Source organism: Adiantum capillus-veneris, chromosome 3, assembly GCF_014529385.1.
Source record: "Adiantum capillus-veneris isolate H3 chromosome 3, ASM1452938v2, whole genome shotgun sequence".
Taxonomy (NCBI): domain Eukaryota; kingdom Viridiplantae; phylum Streptophyta; class Polypodiopsida; order Polypodiales; family Pteridaceae; genus Adiantum; species Adiantum capillus-veneris.
In genome coordinates this window covers 78,621,087-78,640,905 of record NC_140933.1, presented here as the reverse complement: position 1 = coordinate 78,640,905, position 19,819 = coordinate 78,621,087, and the positions used below count along the sequence as shown (strand labels likewise).

Here is a 19,819-nt window from a genome sequence, read left to right as displayed (position 1 = left end):
AGAATGAGGGTCTGCACTAAATGTGTGAGTGTGTGTGTGAGGGCAGGTGAGGGCGAGAGTGTGACAACACCTTTGGCTGGCTGTGCATGCAAGATAGGGGTGGGCAGCATGGGCAACGAGGGCTGCTGGGTAGGGCACGGGCAGGGAGGGCAAGCAGGGCAGGTCACGGGCAGGAGGGGGTAGACGGGGCAGGCAGAGCAGGGCGCGGGCAGAAGGGCAGTGCAGATTGCGAACGCGCGAGGCAAGCAGTAGCGAGCGACGCGATGGCAAACCAAGGCGAGGGTGAGAGGATGCAGACAACGCAACGCGAGGGTGAGGGGACGCAAGAAAAGAAGCGATTAGCGTTAGGATAGGGGTCTTGCTAGGGTTCGCACCATGCTCTCTCTCTCTCTCTCTCTCTCTCTCTCTCTCTCTCTAGTGTGGTCTTGGATAACAGGTCTTGAGTTCAACTCTCCTCATCGGATAGATCTTTAAGGTCTCTTGGGATAGTTTCCTACGATGTTAAAACAATCTTCTTCTTCTTCTTCTCTCTCTCTCTCTGCCTATCTTCAAGTCGGGAGATCCTATGCTTCCCGGACATTACCGAACCATCATGGTTGGTCACACTCTGGCTAGGCTATATGCATCAATTCTTGAGCATGAGCTGAGTGGATGGGCAGAGAGAGAGGGCATACGGGCAGCGGAACAGGTAGGGTTCAGGAGAGGTTTCTCCACTCTTGACCAGATTTTGACACTCGGAGCCATTATTGAGGAGGGTAGACACCATGGCAGGCGGATATATTGTAGCTTTGTGGATTTTCGCAAAGCCTTTGATACAGTGCCATGAGCCAGACTCATACGCAGATTGCAAGACATGAGGGTGCCCACAGAGCTAATATGGGGGATCTTAGCTTTATACAGGACAGTGGTAGGACAGGTACGCACTACTCAGGGCATGTCCGACATGGTTCACTCCACCATTGGGGTGAAGCAAGGTTGTCCCCTATCTCCGACTCTCTCTGGGATATATGTAGATGAGTTTTCAAATTATGCACATACAGAGGGTGATAGAGGTGCCCAGCTTGCAGGGACATGGATTCCGTTGCTATTATATGCTGATGATATTGTGCTGATCTCCGATTCTCCAGAGGGGATGCAACGTCATTTGGATGCAATGCATGGATTTGCACGGGACAATGGATTGTCTGTGAACCTTGGTAAGACCAAGGTAATGGTGTTTAACACCACGGCTGTCACGTGACACATCCAGCCCTATGTGTCCGTGGACAAGCTACAGCATGATCAGGGTTCAGTCAGTCCAGTCAGTATAGATTAGAAGTGATCTGGCACTTTTGTGAGTCTATTCGTAGACCGTGCATGCCCAGTCACTTAGTGTAGATGCATATCCTCTGGTTGCACACAGCATGATCATCAGTATTCCCATCAGAATCCATTAGAATCAGTTAGGGGATTTTTCCAGTGATTTTAGCCTATTTTCCCTATTTTTGACATTTTTCACTTATTAATTTAAGTGACTTCCCAACAAAAGTAGGTAGGGCAATTTTGCTAAGAAAACATACAAGCAAACCAAAGCTAGCACTATTTGGCAGAAGAGGCAGCAGGAGCACCTTGCTCAACAGGCAACTTCTCAGCAAAACCTTGGAGGATTCCCTCCAAGCAAGATCCCAAGCCTTGGCGTTTTTCTCCAAGCAGCAGATTCCTATCCCTAGCGTTTTTGCATCGGATCGTCGCCGGAAAGAACATCAGCCTAGCGTTTTTGGTTCTCATCGCACCTAGCGTTTTTGGATTTCAGCCCCAGCATTGCAAGGTTTCCATTACCATCAGAAGGCTGCAATTTCAGCAGCGTTTTCAGCAATAGAAGACTAGCAGATTCAACCCACAAGAAGTAGCAGATTCAGCCGATAAAGACATCAGTTTTCAGCATTTAGGAGCCTCGGTTTTCAGCCCTAAACTTGCAGATTTTCAGCATCAAAGACCCACAGAAAACAGCCCCAAAATCAGTGTTTTTGGCTCAATCGCAGATTTCAGCCCATTGCATTTTTGGACAGCAGTAGAAAGACTACAAATTTCAGCCCTTAGGTCAACTTCATCATCACCGTCGTCGTCACCGACATAGTTCCAAGTTGCATCAGTCCATTGCATCGTCATTGTACCACTTTGTGCAATCAATAGTAGACCACTCTCGCCGACAAGAGTGGGGCCTTCGGAGGAGGGTTTTACAACGTCTCTGGTGTCGTATCTCTCTTCTCTCTCTATATCTCAAATCTCATATACTTGCACGCACAGTGTCCATTCACTTTATTGTGATCATAGTATTCTCTCATTAAGAACGGAAGGCTCTCCCTTCCATAAGAACAAAAGGAACCTTGAGCACAGTTCGGAGCACTCATCTTGAGCAAAGCGCAAACAATCATTCCACTGCACCTAACATTGGTATCAGAGCTTTGGCAGTGTTCTGTATCACTCAAGGAAAGAACCACAAGAATCAGAAGAATTATTTTTTTTGCTTGTTGAGGTCGCACGAACCCAAGTTCGCTTGGACGTGTCGATTCCTAATCGTGTTTTTGAAGAGTGACAGGAATCCCAAGAAAGAAGGTCTTGTCCAGCCTCCCCTTGTGTCTCTTTTCACTCATTGAGAGCGGACCGTGCACTTAGCGGCCGGCCAATCGACGTGAGGTGGGAAAAAGCAACTTTGGTGTGAGCGCAAGGCTGCCAAGGGGTGCGCCCGCAGAAAGGAGTAGAACTCGGGTGAAGAGAAGATCCTTCTCAAACGCGGTTTGCAAGCGAAAGAAAACCTTAAGACCCTCAAGAACCCGCAAGAACCCAAGTTCCTCGTGAACTTAAGAACCCACAAGAACCCACGATTGCAGAATGGTCATCACTCAAAGCGGAATGGATACTTCGCTTGAAGGTGATGAGCATGAGAGGGCGAAGAAGAATTTCCCCCACCACGAGGTTTTTCCGACCCTCCCCCTTCACCATCTACGACAAGGATTGCACTAACTCCTATGGAGGCTTTCGACAAGAGGATGATGGACAAGAAGTTAGAAAGCGAAGAAAGAATAGCAGCCATAGAGCGCAAATACCAAGAAAGAATGGCAGCCATAGCGCATGAGAGCGAGCAAGCACGCTTGGAAGCCAAAACAAGAGAAGCAAAATTTGATCGCGAGAACAAAGCAAGAATGCAAGAGTTCTTGCGACTCTTTTCTCAAGTTCAGGCACAAATGCAAGAGAATCAGGAAAAGGAGACTCTCTCAGTCTCTTCTTTTGCAAAGCAGGACACACACGATTTGCATGATTGTGAGAAGCATGATGATTTAAATGACAATGATAAGCATGATGATTTGGATGCCAATGATTTGCATAATGATTCGGATGACAATGACAAGCATGATGATTTGCATGATGAAGATGTGATTTCTGACTAGTATGATGATTTGCATGAAGATGATGTGATTGTTCACAAGGATGATGAGTTAGTTGATACTTTCTCTAGTGAAGCTAACCTCATTGCAGATTCGATCAGTCACGTAGAACCGATCTTGGCTCTCAAGCCTAGGTCCAAAGCACCCCTTCAAAAAGAACCGATCTTGGCTCTTGAGCCTAGGTCCAAAGAACCCTCACAGGAAGTATTATGTGTTCGTATGATTGATACGCACGCATTGTACGAGTGTTTCATTCATGATCGTTTCCTGTATTTTAGTCAGCGTCTTTATGTGATTCTTTTTTCTAGAATGACATATTGTATGTTGAGCATGTTTCACTCATGGATGAGCACGAATGTATGCGGATTGTTCATGAAAAGCTGAAAAGTATGTATGTAAGGAAGTCACATTCCATGTTTCTTCCTTGGCATGACACAGTAGTAGAAAGAGCACATGAAAGTATGACCACCAAGGATGGGCATTTCTTTTGTGAATTGCCACAGTTGATTGCTTTATCATAAGAGAAAGATTCAATCTCATTGTTTGCGTGTGTCTGGTGAACGGTTTGGCACTCCGTCTCTTTGTTCATCTACATTGCATGCACAGTCTTTTAGGAAGACAAGATTTTTTCCACTCACTTTACATGGAATGGGTATGTTCATGTTTTTGTGTTGGAAGTAGTTTCAAGAATTTTCAGCCTCGGAGATTCTTGAAGAAGATGGACCTACGTCCATAGACAAAGTTGAAGCATTGAAGGAGACTCAGAAGACTTTGTGTCGCTTTCGGCGCGGCCCAAAGAAGCAAGCGTTGCAGACCTTTATGAAGTTCAAGTACCGCACGACCCACACGTCAGAGTGGGCCGGCGAAGAGTCCCTTCAAGAATTTCGGATGCTATTGGCGATCTCCCTCGACGCCAGACAGTTCGGTACCAGTGCCTCACTTTGAAAAGGAGGGGATGTCACGTGACACATCCAGCCCTATGTGTCCGTGGACAAGCTACAGCATGATCAGGGTTCAGTCAGTCCAATCAGTATAGATTAGAAGTGATCTGGCACTTTTGTGAGTCTATTCGTAGACCATGCATGCCAAGCCACTTAGTGTAGATACATATCCTCTAGTTGCACACAGCATGATCATCAGTATTCCCATCAGAATCCATTAGAATCAGTTATGAGATTTTTTCAGTGATTTTAGCCTATTTTCCCTATTTTTGACATTTTTCACTTATTAATTTAAGTGACTTCCCAACAAAAGTAGGTAGGGCAATTTTGCTAAGAAAACATATAAGCAAACCAAAGCTAGCACTATTTGGCAGAAGAGGCAGCAGGAGCACCTTGCTCAACAGGCAACTTCTCAGCAAAACCTTGGTGGATTCCCTCCAAGCAAGATCCCAAGCCTTGGCGTTTTTCTCCAAGCAGCAGATTCCTATCCCTGGCGTTTTTGCATCAGATCGTCGCCGGAAAGAACATCAGCCTAGCGTTTTTGATTTGCAGTACAACCTCAGCCTGCTAGCGTTTTTGGTTCTCATCGCACCTAGCGTTTTTGGATTTCAGCCCCAGCATTGCAAGGTTTCCATTACCATCAAAAGGCTGCAATTTCAGCAGCGTTTTCAGCAATAGAAGACTAGCAGATTCAACCCACAAGAAGTAGCAGATTCAGCCGATAAAGACATCAGTTTTCAGCATTTAGGAGCCTCGGTTTTCAGCCCTAAACCTGCAGATTTTCAGCATCAAAGACCCACAGAAAACAGCCCCAAAATCAGCGTTTTTGGCTCAATCGCAGATTTCAGCCCATTGCATTTTTGGACAGCAGTAGAAAGACTACAAATTTCAGCCCTTAGGTCAACTTCATCATCACCGTCGTCGTCACCGACATAGTTCCAAGTTGCATCAGTCCATTGCATCGTCATTGTACCACTTTGTGCAATCAATAGTAGACCACTCTCGCCGACGAGAGTGGGGCCTTCGGAGGAGGGTTTTACAACGTCTTTGGTGTCGTATCTCTCCTCTCTCTATCTCTCAAATCTCATACACTTGCACGTACAGTGTCCATTCACTTTATTGTGATCATAGTATTCTCTCATTAAGAACGGAAGGCTCTCCCTTCCATAAGAACAAAAGGAACCTTGAGCACAGTTCGGAGCACTCATTTTGAGCAAAGTGCAAACATTCATTCCGCTGCACCTTACAACGGCACAGTGGGTAAGGAGGTCCGCCCCCACTTTTACATATGGTCGAGAGACTGTGGAGTATGCAGATACATACACTTATCTTGGGGCGGTTTTCAATGGTCCAGTATTTCCCCTGAGGCGTCCAGCAGATACGCGATTTACCAGAGCCTATGCAGCTGTCACGTGACACATCCAACCCAATGTGTCCGTGGACAAGCTACAGCATGACCAGGGTTCAGTTCAGTCAAGTCAGTCTAGAATAGGAAGTGATCTGGCACTTTGGTGAGTCAGTTCGCAGACCGTGCATGTCCAGACACTTAGATTAGATGCATATCCTCCGATTGCACACAGCATGATCATCAACATTCCCATCAAAATCCATCAGAATCCATCAAGGGAATTTTCCAATGCACTCAGCGTTTTTCCAGCCCTGCAGTTGGCGTTTCCTGCACCAGCATTTCAGCCAGTAGCTTCAGCATTTTTGAAGCAGAACCCCTAGTGTTTTTCAGCCTGAAGATCTAGCGTTTTCCACTCAGCTATACCAGCGTTTGCATCAACAAATTCAGCGGTTGAAGACCCAACAAAGACGACGTTCGAAGCATTCAGTTTTCAGCCATAGTCTCGTCCTCGTCGTCCACTCGTCGACATCGACATAGCAAGCATTTAGATTTGCATCAGCCATTGTACTAGATTGTGCAATCAATAGTAGACCACTCTCGCCATCGAGAGTGGGGCCCTTGGAGGAGGGTTTGACAACTTTCCGGTGTCGTATTCTCTCTCTATCTCTCAGTCTCATGCACCTTTACGCACAGTGTCCATTCACTTTGTTCGTGTCCATTGCACTCTCTCATTAAAGAACGGAAGGCTCTCCCTTCCGTAAGAAAAAAGGAACCTTGAGCACAGTTCGAAGCACTCATCTTGAGCAAAGTTCAACAGTCATTCCGCTGCACCTTACATTGGTATCAGAGCTTTGGCAGTGTTCTGTATCACTCAAGGAAAGAACCACAGAAATTTTTTTGCTTGTTGCGGTCGCACATAACCCAAGTCCTCTTGGGCGTGTTGATTCCTACTCGTGTTTTTGAAGAGTGACAGGAAACCCAAGAAAGAAGGGCTTGTCCAGCCTCCCCTTGTGCCTCTTTTCACTCATTGAGAGTGGACCGTGCACTTAGCGGCCGGCCAATCAACGTGAGGTGGGAAAAAGCAACCTTGGTGTGAGCGCAAGGCCGCCAAGGGGTGCACCCACGGAAAAGAGGAGAACTCGGGTGAAGAGAAGATCCTTCTCTAACACAGATTGCAAGCGAAAGAAGAACGGAAAGAACCGAAAGAACCGAAAGAACCCCAAGAACCGAGACCCCCAAGAACCCAAGTTCCTTGTGAACTTAAGAACCCACGACTTCAGTGGATGGTCATCATTCGAAGCGGAATGGATACTTCGCTTGGAGGTGATGAGCATGAGAGAGCCGAAGAAGAATTTTCCCCACCAGGAGGTTTTTCCAACCCTCCCCCTTCCCCATCTACGCCAAGGATTGCACTAACTCCTATGGAGGAGTTGAAGCAGTTGTTTATGGAAAGGAAGTTAGAACGCGAAGCAAGAGAAGCAGAAAGAATGACCGACTTTAAGCGTGAGCGCGTGCAAGCACGCTTGGAGGCCGCAGAAAGAAAAGCAGAAATAGAGCGTGAACACGAAGAAAGAATGGCAGCCATAGAGCATGAGCACAACGAAAGGAAAGCCCTTGTTCCGATTCTTTTCTCAAGTGCAGGCACAAATGCAAGAGATTCGGGAAAAGGAGATTCTCTCAGTCTCTTCTTCTCCAAAGCATGACACACAAGATTTGCATGATTATGATAAGCATGATGATCAAGATGTGATTTCTCACAAGCATGATGATTTGCATGAAGATGATGTGATTGTTCACAAGGATGATGTGTTAGTTGATTCTTTTTCTAGCGAAGCTAACCTCGTTGCAGATTCGATCAATCACGAAGAATCTATCTTGGCTTTCGAGTCAAGGTCCACAACCCCCCCCCCCAGGCAGATTCGATCAAACATGACGAACTGATCTTGGCTCTCGAGCCTAGGTCCAAAGAACCCTCACAGGAAGTACTATGTGTTCGAATGATTCGTCAGCACACATTGTTTGAGTGTTTCATTCGTGATCGTTTCCTGTATTTTAGTCAGCGTCTTTATGTGATCCCTTTTCCTAGGCATGACATAGTGTACGTTGAGCACGTTTCACTCATAAATGAGCACGGATGTATGCGGATTACTCATGAAAAGCTGAAAAGTATGCATTCAAGGAAATCACATTCCATGTTTCTTCCCCTTGGCATGACACAATTGTAGAAAGAGCACAAGCAAGTATGAGCACCAAGCATGGGCATTTCCGTTGTGAATGGCCACAGTTAATTGATTTAGATCAGCAAGACAAGCTTCGATCTCATTGTTTGCGTGTGTGTGGTGAACGGTTTGGCACTCCGTCTATTTGTTCATCTACATTGCATGCACAGTCTTTGAGGAAGACGAGATTTTTTCCATTCACTTTCCATGGAATAGGTATGTTCATGTTTTTGTGTTGGAAGTGGTTTCAGGAATTTTCAGCCATGGAGATTCTTAAAGAAGGTGGACCTACGTCCATAGACAAAGCTGAAGCATTGAAGGAGCTACCAATGACTTTGTGTCGCTTTCGGCACGGCCCAAAGAAGAAGGCATTGCAGACCTTTATGAAGTTCAAGTATCGCACGACCCACACATCAGAGTGGGCCGGCGAAGAGTCCTTTCTAAGATTCCAGACCCAGTTGGCGATCTCCCTCGACGCCATATAGTTCGGTACCAGTACCTCACTTTGAAAAGGAGGGGATGTCACGTGACATATCCAACCCTATGTGTCCGTGGACAAGCTACAGCATGACCAGGGTTCAGTTCAGTCAAGTCAGTCGATAATACAAAGTGATCTGGCACTTTTGTGAGTCTATTCGTAGACCGTGCATGTCCAAACACTTAGATTAGATGCATATCCTCCGGTTGCACAAAGCATCATCATCAGCATTCCCATCAGAATCCATCAAGGGAATTTTCCAGTGCATTAAACCTAATTTCCCTATTTTTGACATTTTTCACTTACTTATTAAGTGACTTTTGTTGGGAACTAGGTAGGGCAATTTTGCTAAGATAATATATAAGCAAACCAAAGCTAGCACTTTCTGGCAGAGGAGGCAACAGGAGCATTGCTCAGCAGGCCGATTCTCAAGCAAGACAAGAACCCCCATAGCTTGGCGTTTTCCACAAGGCCACTTCAACGTTTTCAGCCCTGATCCTTGGCGTTTTCAGCAAGGGTTTTCAGCCAGCAAAAGACTCAGCATTTCAGCGTTTTGAACCAGCCAATTAGCGTTTTTAGGCCAGCCTACTCAGCGTTTTTCCAGCCCTGCAGTTGGCGTTTCCTGCACCAGCATTTCAGCCAGTAGCTTCAGCGTTTTTGAACCAGAACCCCTACTATGGCTGAAAACTGAATGCTTTGAACTCGTACTGTTGCACCAAGTCGGGGCTGATCTGCTACTGTGTCTTTGTATGCCAAAAATGCTGTCTTTGCTAGGTCTTCAACCGCTGAATTTGCTGATGCAAACACTGGTATAGCTGAGTGGAAAACGCCAAATCTTCAGCCTCGTCCTCGTCGTCCATCCGTCGACATCGACATAGCAAGCATTTAGATTTGCATCAGCCATTGTACCAGATTGTGCAATCAATAGTAGACCACTCTCGCCATCGAGAGTGGGGCCCTTGGAGGAGGGTTTGACAACTTTCCAGTGTCGTATTCTCTCTCTATCTCTCAGTCTCATGCACCTTCACGCACAGTGTCTATTCACTTTGTTCGTGTCCATTGCACTCTCTCATTAAAGAATGGAAGGCTCTCCCTTCTGTAAGAAAAAAGGAACCTTGAACACAGTTTAGAGCACTCATCTTGAGCAAAGTTCAACATTCATTCCGCTGCACCTTACAGCAGCATTGGGGAGACTTGAGAGGATATGTTCGCAGGTTCGTTTCCAGGAACCTCGGACAAAGCTTTGGCTTTTTGACACTTTGGTCACTTCGGCCATGTTGTACGGAGTGGAGATATGGGGCCCCTCAGTTGATCATCATAGCAGAGCTGGCAGTACTGATGGATGGAGATGTATGGAGAAGCCCTTGGTGTCTATGATTTCTCGGATGATTAGGGCCAAGGCCTCAGTACCACATGACATTGTTAGGGCGGAGCTCGTTGCTCCTCCATTGGTAGTGGAGGCACTCACTCGATCAATTTCATTTATGCATAGCACTTGGGCTCTCCCTAGAGACAGATATGCTCGATTAGCACTAGAGTCTTCGCGACAGCTGGCATTGCAGGGAGATAGATCATGTTGGTATGCAGAGATGGCATCTTGGTTTCAGTTACATGGCTTTAGATGGATCGGCTACCCCCATTTCAGTACTCTCTGGATGCACCCTCCATCTCCCTCACTAGGGCAGAGATTACCACGCTCATCAAACAGGACTTGATTCAGCTGGATACGAAGAGGACATGGATACAACCTACACATGAGCTAGGTACAAAGAGGACATGGATACAACCTACACATGAGCTAGGTACGAAGATGACTTTCTATAGAGAGCATCTTCTCCAACTCACGGAGGATGGTTTTGTGATCAGACCAGGATACATGGACACTCATCTATCCCATGGGATACGATGTGCTATTGGTCAAATACGCACATCCCCACATCAGCTAGAGATGGAGATTTGCAAACACAGAGAGGACCTCTTGAAAAGGGGCACAATGAGAGAGATCCAGCAACAGCGGAAGATTACAGATTTCTTTCAGTCACAGACAGAAGAATCCGAGCAGCCCCAACAACATAACAACACAAAAGGCACCAGAGGCATACTACTTGATCGGGTGATAGAGTTGGGGCGGTCCCGTCGCCCACGGATGAGGGGGCCCTCTCGACATCAACGCAGACTGCGATAGAGGATCCACACCATACTAGCGCGACATACGAGCCGTCCCGACAGAGTGCCTATGTTGGAGGACATTGAATCTCTATAGCCTTTTGGATACTGATGTACATGTATATGATGCCTCGACTCTCAGAGAGCTCCATTGTATCAGCTCACCCTTTGTATTCCCCTTGTATCAGCTTTCACCCCACCCCTACCCACTATTTTCTTTTCAGTTCTTTGTACTTTTTGTACCCAGACCTGGTATTAGATTCACCACATGTAACCTTTTGGTCTCATAGGTCATTTTGGCCTTCTGCAGACGTTAATATTACATTTCATTTCATCATCTCTCTCTCTCTCTCTCTCTCTCTCTCTCTCTCTCTCTCTCTCTCTCTCTCTCTCTCTCTCTCTCTCTCTCTCTCTTGGATCGAGGGAGCCAAGAGAACCACCAGCACAGGGTTGTACCCGCATTCATACGAAAGGCACCCTCATTGACAGGGCGATTGAACTCAGGAGATCGAGACGACCACGACCGAGACACAGGAGCACACTACATCGACAGAGACTCCAGCAGAGGATCAGAGGCATTCTAGCACGACACCCAGATTGTCATTGAGGGCCTATTCTACATTTTCAGATTTCAGATTTCACACTTCATTTTCAGTTTTCATTTTTACTTTCAGTACTTTTTGTACTTGTACTTCAGACATTGTATTAGATTCACCACTTTGTATCTGATGGTCTCATAGGTCATTTTGGCCTTTGAAGACGTTAATATATCATTTCATTTCTCTCTCATGGTTTGCGGTGTGCCATTGGTCAGATACGCACATCCTCACATCAGCTGGAGATTGAGACTGGTAGATTTAGAGGGAACCAGCAAAAAGCAGGATATGCCGCTTATGCCAGTTAGAGCCAGAGATAGAGCTACATTACATATGTCGGGGCAGTTTCCATTGCTTATTCAGAGGGTTTCGGTCCTTTCTCTAGGGTCATGAGTTATAAGGATCAGAGATGTCTTGGGCTATATCTACTTGAGTTACACAAATATAGAGACACTTTACTGGGGAGAGATAGAGAGAGACAGTCCCAGAGACAGATTACAGATTTCTTTTCACTAGATATGGGACAGCCAGAGGAGCAGTCATCATTGCAGAGCTCGGCCCACACTCATTTCGACCACTTCCGGCACTCTCATCAACCAAGCAGTGGAGCTACAGAGATCCAGACGGCCATGATCGAGGAGAGGGGCTACACAGCATCGACGGAGTCTACAGCAGAGGATTTGTGCCATACACTCTCGATATCCAGAGTGCAGATGAGGATGGATTCTAGTAGTAGTATCTAGTTCTTTTGTATCCAGACATGGTATTAGATTCACCATTTTGTAACAGATTGGTCTCATAGGTCATTTTGGCCTTTTGAAGACGTTAATATAACATTTCATTTCATTTCTCTTTGTGCACTCTATTACTGGTGGTAAACATCAAGAGAGCAAACACATGCACATGAAATGTCATGTACAGCTTAAAAAAACATGTGCATGTGCACACACGCGTGCACGCACACACAAACACAATGCAAGAATTGCAATTCTGTGTTCAAAAACTTGATAGTTTAAATTAGAACAGACCTTCAAGCGCCTTTGACAAAAAGCCTTGAAAGATTCTTGTATGGCATGGAAGAGAAAGAAGCCTCCATGCACTACACCGTTGGACCTCACACCACCAGAGATGGCAAATAGACATGCAGACCTCCATTGAGAACCACACTGAAGTTCCAGCAACCCAGCAAAAGTAAGAATCGAAAAAAGGCTCTCTGAGTATCTGGATCATAATGGCACCAAGTCAGCCTTCATCAAATTACTTAACCATTGAACACAATCCTTGTTAGCTTACATTGATGCATAGAAAATAGATGCTGGGTTAAGACAAAAAAGAGCTGTTGACTGATAAGCCATCCTTTCATCTTTCAATACTATGAAGGAAACCCTGTGAAACAATTTACAATTAGAAAGGTTAGACAAGAGTAGATTCTGCATTGCCATGCAAAAGGAAATTATTTGCTTCACCTTCAAGCCTTGTATTTAAATTTTAGATGTTACTAAGAAGCCCAAGAAGAAAACTGCTTACTTGTATAAGAATAGTGCAGACAATACAAACACACTAATGTTGAGAAGAAAGGCTGATACAAAAAGAGTGGCCCTATAGCCAACGAACGGTATCAATCCAGATAATGCTGTCACATTTAGTACAAAAAGCTAAATTAAGCTCTCCTCCATCTACAGGGTAAAGTGTGCAAATAAATGTAGGTTTTTCTAGAACCTTTATTAGAAATTTAAACAAAGGCATTACTTTTGGGTGATTATCATCCGTTGTAGTCAAACTGCATGCAAAGATCTTGTATGACCTTTCACAACATTGTTCCTTCTACTTGGTGAATGCTCATTTATACTTATTGCAATATATAGATATATAGAGAGAGCCAAGGAACCAAACTACTGGACTCCACCGAGTCTGATGACGTATGGTTGGGTTTTTCAGACTTACCCAGTAATTAAGAACAACCACTATATACTATGAGACTCAGTTATGATGATCATTCTTATGTACTATGATGACTGACCTGGGTTGAGCTAAATTCTAAAGTTTCTATGGTGTTTCACTGTATTCTATGGTTTTATGCTCCTTTGTATTGTTTTGAGTATTATATGTTTACTCTGTTTAGTGTGCCGTATGGAATCCTCAAGGGGTCTGATCGATTCTTATTTCTTACTTCTGTACCCGTCCGAGTCCGATTGACATATGGAAAACTATGCAAGAGAGACTAAAAGACTAGCACAATCTACCTTAATGCCACCCCCCCCCCGCCCCCCCCCCCCCGCGGGGCCCTGGGTGCTAATGAAATGCCCGACCCAGCCAAATACCCCATGACCCATTAATCTGCAGATTATGAAGTCATTGCATAAAAATAGGGCGCCCGCAAAAAATGCCCACAAATGCTAAACTAGAAAGTCCCCAACCATGCCTAGACTTCAGAAAAGCCTCACAAGACCAAGCACAGCCACAAAGAATCCCTCTCACTAGTCTAGACAGAGCACCCAAGAGATCACCTCCAAAACTCCAACACCCCCTCTCATATCCTAGGTACACAACAAGACCAAGATCTGGAGCCTCCATCCAAGAGAAAAGAAGGAATATGAAAAGTCCAATCCAGCACTGCAACAAGCACACCGACTGTGTCGTCCACATCATGAGAACTCTCTGCAACTTCCTTCATCGGTGCCATGGTCTAGGGACTCCAAGGTCGCAAAGGGACCCTCCATAGATAGATACAAACCGGCTTCAAGGCTGCAAGCAGCTTCCCAACGCAAACAACCGTCACCCCCCCCCCGCAAATGCAATAACACAGACCCGGAGGTGGTCTCCTTAATGAAAACGCTGCCACCAGTCGCCTTCCTGCTGGCTGAAGAAACGCCCCCCAATCCGCCCTTCACACACTCCCTATCGCAAGATTGGCGTAGACGACCCGAGGCTTTGATACCATGCCAGAGTGCAACAGAAGGTGTGGTGACACGGGAGCACAGTGTAGAGAGAGAGAGAGAGAGAGAGGAGAAGAAGAGAAAGGTGCAATGGAAAAGGTGAATTGGATAGCGATCAAGTCTACAATTGCGAGCAAACCTACTGTCTAAAACACGCCACAGGGATTCGGAACGGGAAGTTAGAATGGAAAAGGGAACCGAGACTTGAAACTGGCCATTCCCTGTAACTATGCTAGGCAGCACACACATGCAAGCTCTACACACAAAGCACCTACAGAGGACGCTACATAGAGGGAAGTCAGATTGCAAAGTGAGAGACAGAGAGAGAAGAAGAAGAAGAGAGTTTTAACATCATAGGAAACTATCCCAAGAGACCTTAAAGATCTATCCGACGAGGAGAGTTGAACTCAAGATCTGTTATGAGAGAGAGAGAGAGAGAGAGAGAGAGAGAGAGAGAGAGAGAGAGAGAGAGAGAGAGAGAATGTTGCCAATAGCAAAATGATAGAGAGAGGAGAAACCTTGCAATAAGAGAAGTGCTCGAGAGAGGTGGAAAGAGAAAACGTCAAGTCTCAGAACGCTAGTAATCGGCAAATGATTGAATGAATGATACAAGGGGGGGCAAGGGTCCTTATAGGGACCCCACATATCTGCCTCACTCACATCTCATACCCGACGACCCACATTAATGGGGGGCGCCGAGATAAAATGCCACATCATCTAAGAGGACAATAAACTTGCCAACTGGCGAGAGGACCAAATCCAGTCCCCGGCCGGACACTTGGAAAACTATAGAAATAAGAGACTTTGACCTTGGGGAACGCTAGGAACAGGGGTCCTGCCTCATGCCAACCTACCGGGTGGACACATACATGGCTTGTACCGCCGGAAAAGGAGCGTCTACCTCAAATACCGTTGAGCACATCCACAAAATAGCCCTCACTCTCTAAATTGCTCTTGGGAGATATTGGTCCCATCACCGGACAAAAGATGTAACTCAACCCCCTCTCATCTCCTAGATGGGGAATCAATCCAAAGGACTTGGCATGAAGGGATAATGTTGCTTGTGGTAGAGGTTTTGTGAAGATATCAACATGGTATCTGACATAGAACACTACTCAAGTTGAATAGTGGTCTTCTCACGAACAAAATGATAGTGTATCTCTAAATGGCATATGCTTGGTCCGGACATGAAAACTAGGTTCCTTGCAATGGCTATACAACTCTCATTATCAAAGTAAATTGCGATCGTCTACTATGGAAAACCAATCCAAAGGCAACCTTTGGAACCACGCCAACTCATATATAGCACTGCAAACAGCCTGATACTCAGCCTATGTGAATGATAAGGCAACTGTAGGTTGCTTCTTGCTGCTCCATGAAATCGCTCCTATATCACGTGAAACGGTGAAACTTGTAATCAAACATCGTCCATCTAGATAACCACCCCAATGAGAATCACTTTATCCTCAAAGAATAATCCTGATGTTTGTACCTCCAACAACATACCATATGCCCAACGATTGTGACTGCTTCAAACACCGTATGATTCAAAGAGAATGCTTCATATGTGATTTGGTGGGTCTCTCCATAAATGAACTCAGAAGTCCCACCATGAAACTGATGTTGACAACCAAATAAGAGAACCGGCCAGCTTTCAATACTTGGTAGCATCAGCTACATATGAGGGGTCATACCGTGACAACTTTTGGTTGGGATTAATCCGAGAAGAGACAGGTTTGCACTCGGCCATACCAAATGCTTCCACAACTCTTAGACATTGCGCTCCTGAGAGAGAAACATGGCCCCCCTTTGTTTGCCATACCTCAAGTCCAAAAAAGTAAAGAAGCAAGCCTAGATCCATCATCTCAAACTCCTTTGCCAAGGTCTCCATTGTCACCTGCACATGTAACCCAATGTGTACGTGGACAAGCTACTTCATGACAAGGGTTCAGTCAGCTTAGGAATAGGAAGTGATCTGGCACTTTTGTGAGTCTGTTCGCAAACCGTCATGTCCAGACAATTAGAATAGATGCATATCCTCTGGTTGCACACAACATGATCATCAGATTTCCATCAGGAGCATTTTTACAGTGCATAGACCTATTTTCCCTATTTTTGACACTTTTCACTTATTATTTTTAAGTGACTTTTGTTGGGAACTGGGTAGGGCAATTTGACTTGGCAAGTATATAAGAAACCCTAGCGCTAGCACTTTCTTGCAGAAGAGGCAGCAGGAACTTCGCGTTCAACAGGCACCTTCTCAGTAGGACCCCCATCTAGCAGACCTAGCGTTTTTGCATCAGCAACAAGCTAGCGTTTTGCACCAAGATCAGCCAACGTTTTTGCATTGCAGTAGCCTGGCGACAGCAAGACCACAGAGCAGCCCTAGCGTTAGCAGATTTCCACAAGCAGGACAGTTTTCAGCCCTAGCGTTTTTGGAGCAGCAAGCAACCTAGCGTTTTGCAGTTCATCGCGATGGAATCAGAAGTAGCACCAGCGTTTTCAGTTTTCAGCATCAAGACACCGCAGCAGAACCCCCAGAATTCGCAAATCTCACCTTCCCGCAGCAGATCCTCGCCGCACGGTCAGACCCAGCGTAGTTTGCAGATTCAGCCCGGGAAACGCAGATTTCAGCATCTGCATTTTCAACGCGTCGTCATTGCATCATCGTCGTCACCGACATAGAGTCAGAATTCAGTAGATAAAGATTTGCAGATTTCAGCCACTAGCATTTTCAGATTTCAGCCCGTCTCGTCGTCGTCCTCATCATCGTCGACATCGTCGGCAAGTCCAAAGCATTGTAGAGATTTGTGCAATCAATAGTAGACCGGTCTCGCCATAGAGAGTGGGGCCTTCGGAGGAGGGTTTGACAACATTCTGGTGTCGTATTCTTCTCTCTCTATCTCTCGGTCTCATGCACCTTCATTCACAGTGTTCACCACATTGTTTGTCTCCATTGCACTTTCTCACTAAAGGAACGGAAGGCTCTCCCTTCCATAAGTAAAAGGAGCCCTTGAGCACAGTTCGGAGCACTCATCTTGAGCAAAGTACAACATTCACTTCTGTTGCACCTTCATCCATAGTACTATGTATATGCGGATCATGGGTACCTATAATCACAAGATCATTCACATAGAGGATAACCAGTGTCATCAATCCTCTCTCTCTAAAATAATATAAATCTAGAACTCGAGAAGAACGATGAAAGGAATGTCATAGGAAGAAAAAACCAATCTTTTGGTACCACGCTCAAGGAGCTTGCTTCAGGCCATAAAGAACCTTCCACAACCTATAAACTTTGTCGCTCGAACTTAGAACTGAGAATCTTAGAGGTTGCTCCACTACACTTCCTCCTCTAAGTCGCCATTGAGAAAGGCCGACTTTACACATCCATCTGAAATACAGGCCATCGATGATGGGCTGCTAGAGCAAAAACTATCCGAATAGTCGCCATCCTACAAAAGATGCACAGGTCTCGTCATAATCCATGCCTGGTTTTTGAGAAAAGCTATTGGCAACGAGGCGTGCCTTGTGCTTGTCCAAAGACCCATCTAATTTGTACTTCATCTTGTAGACTCACTTGACACCAATGACCTTCCACTTTGGTGGCCGCGAGACAAACTCCTCCAAGGCTCAGCATGCCAAGCAGCCAGGTACACAGGACGCACAGGCTGGTACCTGGACTGAGACTAGTGATTAAACAGCAGACGGTTGGCAGCAAGTGCTTGGCTGCCGCCAACAAGGGCGCACTCGCCCCACGGCTCCCCCTGGTGGCCGACCTTCTGTAGCTCAGCAGCAGTGGGTTCCGACTGGGAACCATTTTGACCCCCTTCAGCAGGACCCGCTTGAGGAGGCTCCGTCCACTTCAATTTCTCCACCTCCACCTCCCCCTCAGACGTTGCCGCTCCACCTCCCGTCCCTTCTCTCTCCCTGGTGGAGCCCACAGCCTCGTCTCCTGACCCCCCCTCCACTCCTCCTCAGACGCAGGGGACTGGACATGTGTTTTCCGCGAGGCAATCTCTTGGTAGTGCTTTCGCTACGAGCCGTGTGGCTCGAGAGGGACAGCCCCATCTGAGGCCCCTTTTTTTGGTGCAGACTTCTCTTTTTGCAGGAGTCCCTAGAGGTTTGACTAGCTTTGACATTCGCAGACGCTGGGACTTCTTCGAATACAACTTCACACGGTTCCTGGGTGACTCTTCTCCTGACTTGGAGGAGGTTTGCTTTCGAGTCCACGTCCTCTTTCTTGCAGCTAGAGGCAGTGAGACTTTGGACAGCGCGATGGGTTTTCTCCTTTTCGCTGTGGGGTACGGATCCCATAGGGTGGACCCTGCACAGTTCTTGACTGGCTCCTGATTCACGCTACTGAGTTCTCACACCACACAGGGGACTTAGGGGTGACAGATCTGATACAGACACTTTGGCCTCTTGCCAAGTTCAGCGTGACGCCTCCGGATGCAGCAGGTTGCACGCACATTGTGGTGCATTTGTTTGCTGACACTCAGAGCCCTCCTTGTTATGTATTTGTACATGAGGATTCTTGGACAGAGGATGTAGCCCTTCAGGCTACACGCTCGGCTTGGGCCTGGGCAAGACACTCTAGAGGTCGTTCGGATGTGGATTACTCCCCATCCAAACCGGCCTCAAAGATAGCGAGGTTGGCTGCTGTTGCAACATCTATTTTCTCTCACTTGGGATAGTTTCCTACGACGTTAAAACTCTCTTCTTCTCGGGTGTGTGTGTGGGTGTGTGTGTGTGTGTGCTAATAAAAAGAGGAAAATGGTCTAACCTTTCTATCACCCAAGTGTGGTAGATTGGTTATGCCATTTCCCTCTTGAATAACAGGTCTTGAGTTCAACTCCTCGTCGGCTAGATCTTTAAGGTCTCTTTGGATAGTTTCCTACGACGTTAAAACTCTCTTCTTCTTGGGTGTGTGTGTGGGTGTGTGTGCGCGCTAATAAAAAGAGGAAAATGGTATAACCTTTCTATCACCCAAGTGTGGTAGATTGGTTATGCCATTTCCCTCTTGAATAACAGGTCTTGAGTTCAACTCCTCGTCGGCTAGATCTTTAAGGTCTCTTGGGATAGTTTCCTACGACGTTAAAACTCTCTTCTTCTTCTTCTTCTCACTGACTCCATGAGGATCATCTCATGGAATGTGCAGGGATTAGGAGGGCCCCAGTTTCAGTGTCGCTGCATCAGGAGCTTTAGAGATGTCTTGTGGGTGGTGAGATTGACATTCTTATGCTACAGGAGCATCATCTTTGTGAGAGCCGCATTAGACGGTGTGGTCAGATTTTGTGTGGTCCCTACGAGTCGTTTTGGTCAATTTGGACCTGGAGGCATCCAGGGAGGGGTATGCATGACTATTGCCAATTCTTTGCAGCAAGCTATTGTGGGCAGAGGGATTATTGTGCCAGGCAGGGCTCACTGGATTACTATGCAGGTTCACGGTTGCCTTATGGGTTTCATGAACATTTATGCGCCCAATGTGGCAAGTGCACGGGCAGAGTTCTGGTCTCAGGTTGTGGAGTCTTTGCCGCATGCAAAGCAGTGGTGTGTTGGGGGGGACTTCAACATGTTGGAGGACCCCTCTGATCGGATTGGAGGTGGCCATGTCACGGTACACGGAGCTGAGCTGGCAGCCTGGGAGCGGTTTTGTATGACTATGAGGGTTTCTGATGTTTGGTAACACTCACGTTTTGTACGACCC

General features: G+C 46.3%; 1 protein-coding gene across 3 annotated transcripts in view; it reads right to left on the bottom strand.

The window, feature by feature from the left end:
• LOC147461161 (transferases, transferring hexosyl groups) overlaps window positions 1-19,819 on the bottom strand; it is an 81,880-nt gene that overhangs the window by 32,723 nt on the left and 29,338 nt on the right. For all 3 annotated transcript variants that reach the window (XM_086508784.1, XM_086508785.1, XM_086508783.1), the window contains exons 2-4: window positions 12,701-12,806; window positions 12,467-12,559; window positions 12,202-12,394 (exon numbers count right to left, since the gene is read on the bottom strand). In XM_086508784.1, the coding sequence (XP_086364910.1) occupies window positions 12,202-12,394; window positions 12,467-12,559; window positions 12,701-12,806 (392 nt within the window). The remainder of the gene's footprint in view (window positions 1-12,201; window positions 12,395-12,466; window positions 12,560-12,700; window positions 12,807-19,819) is intronic.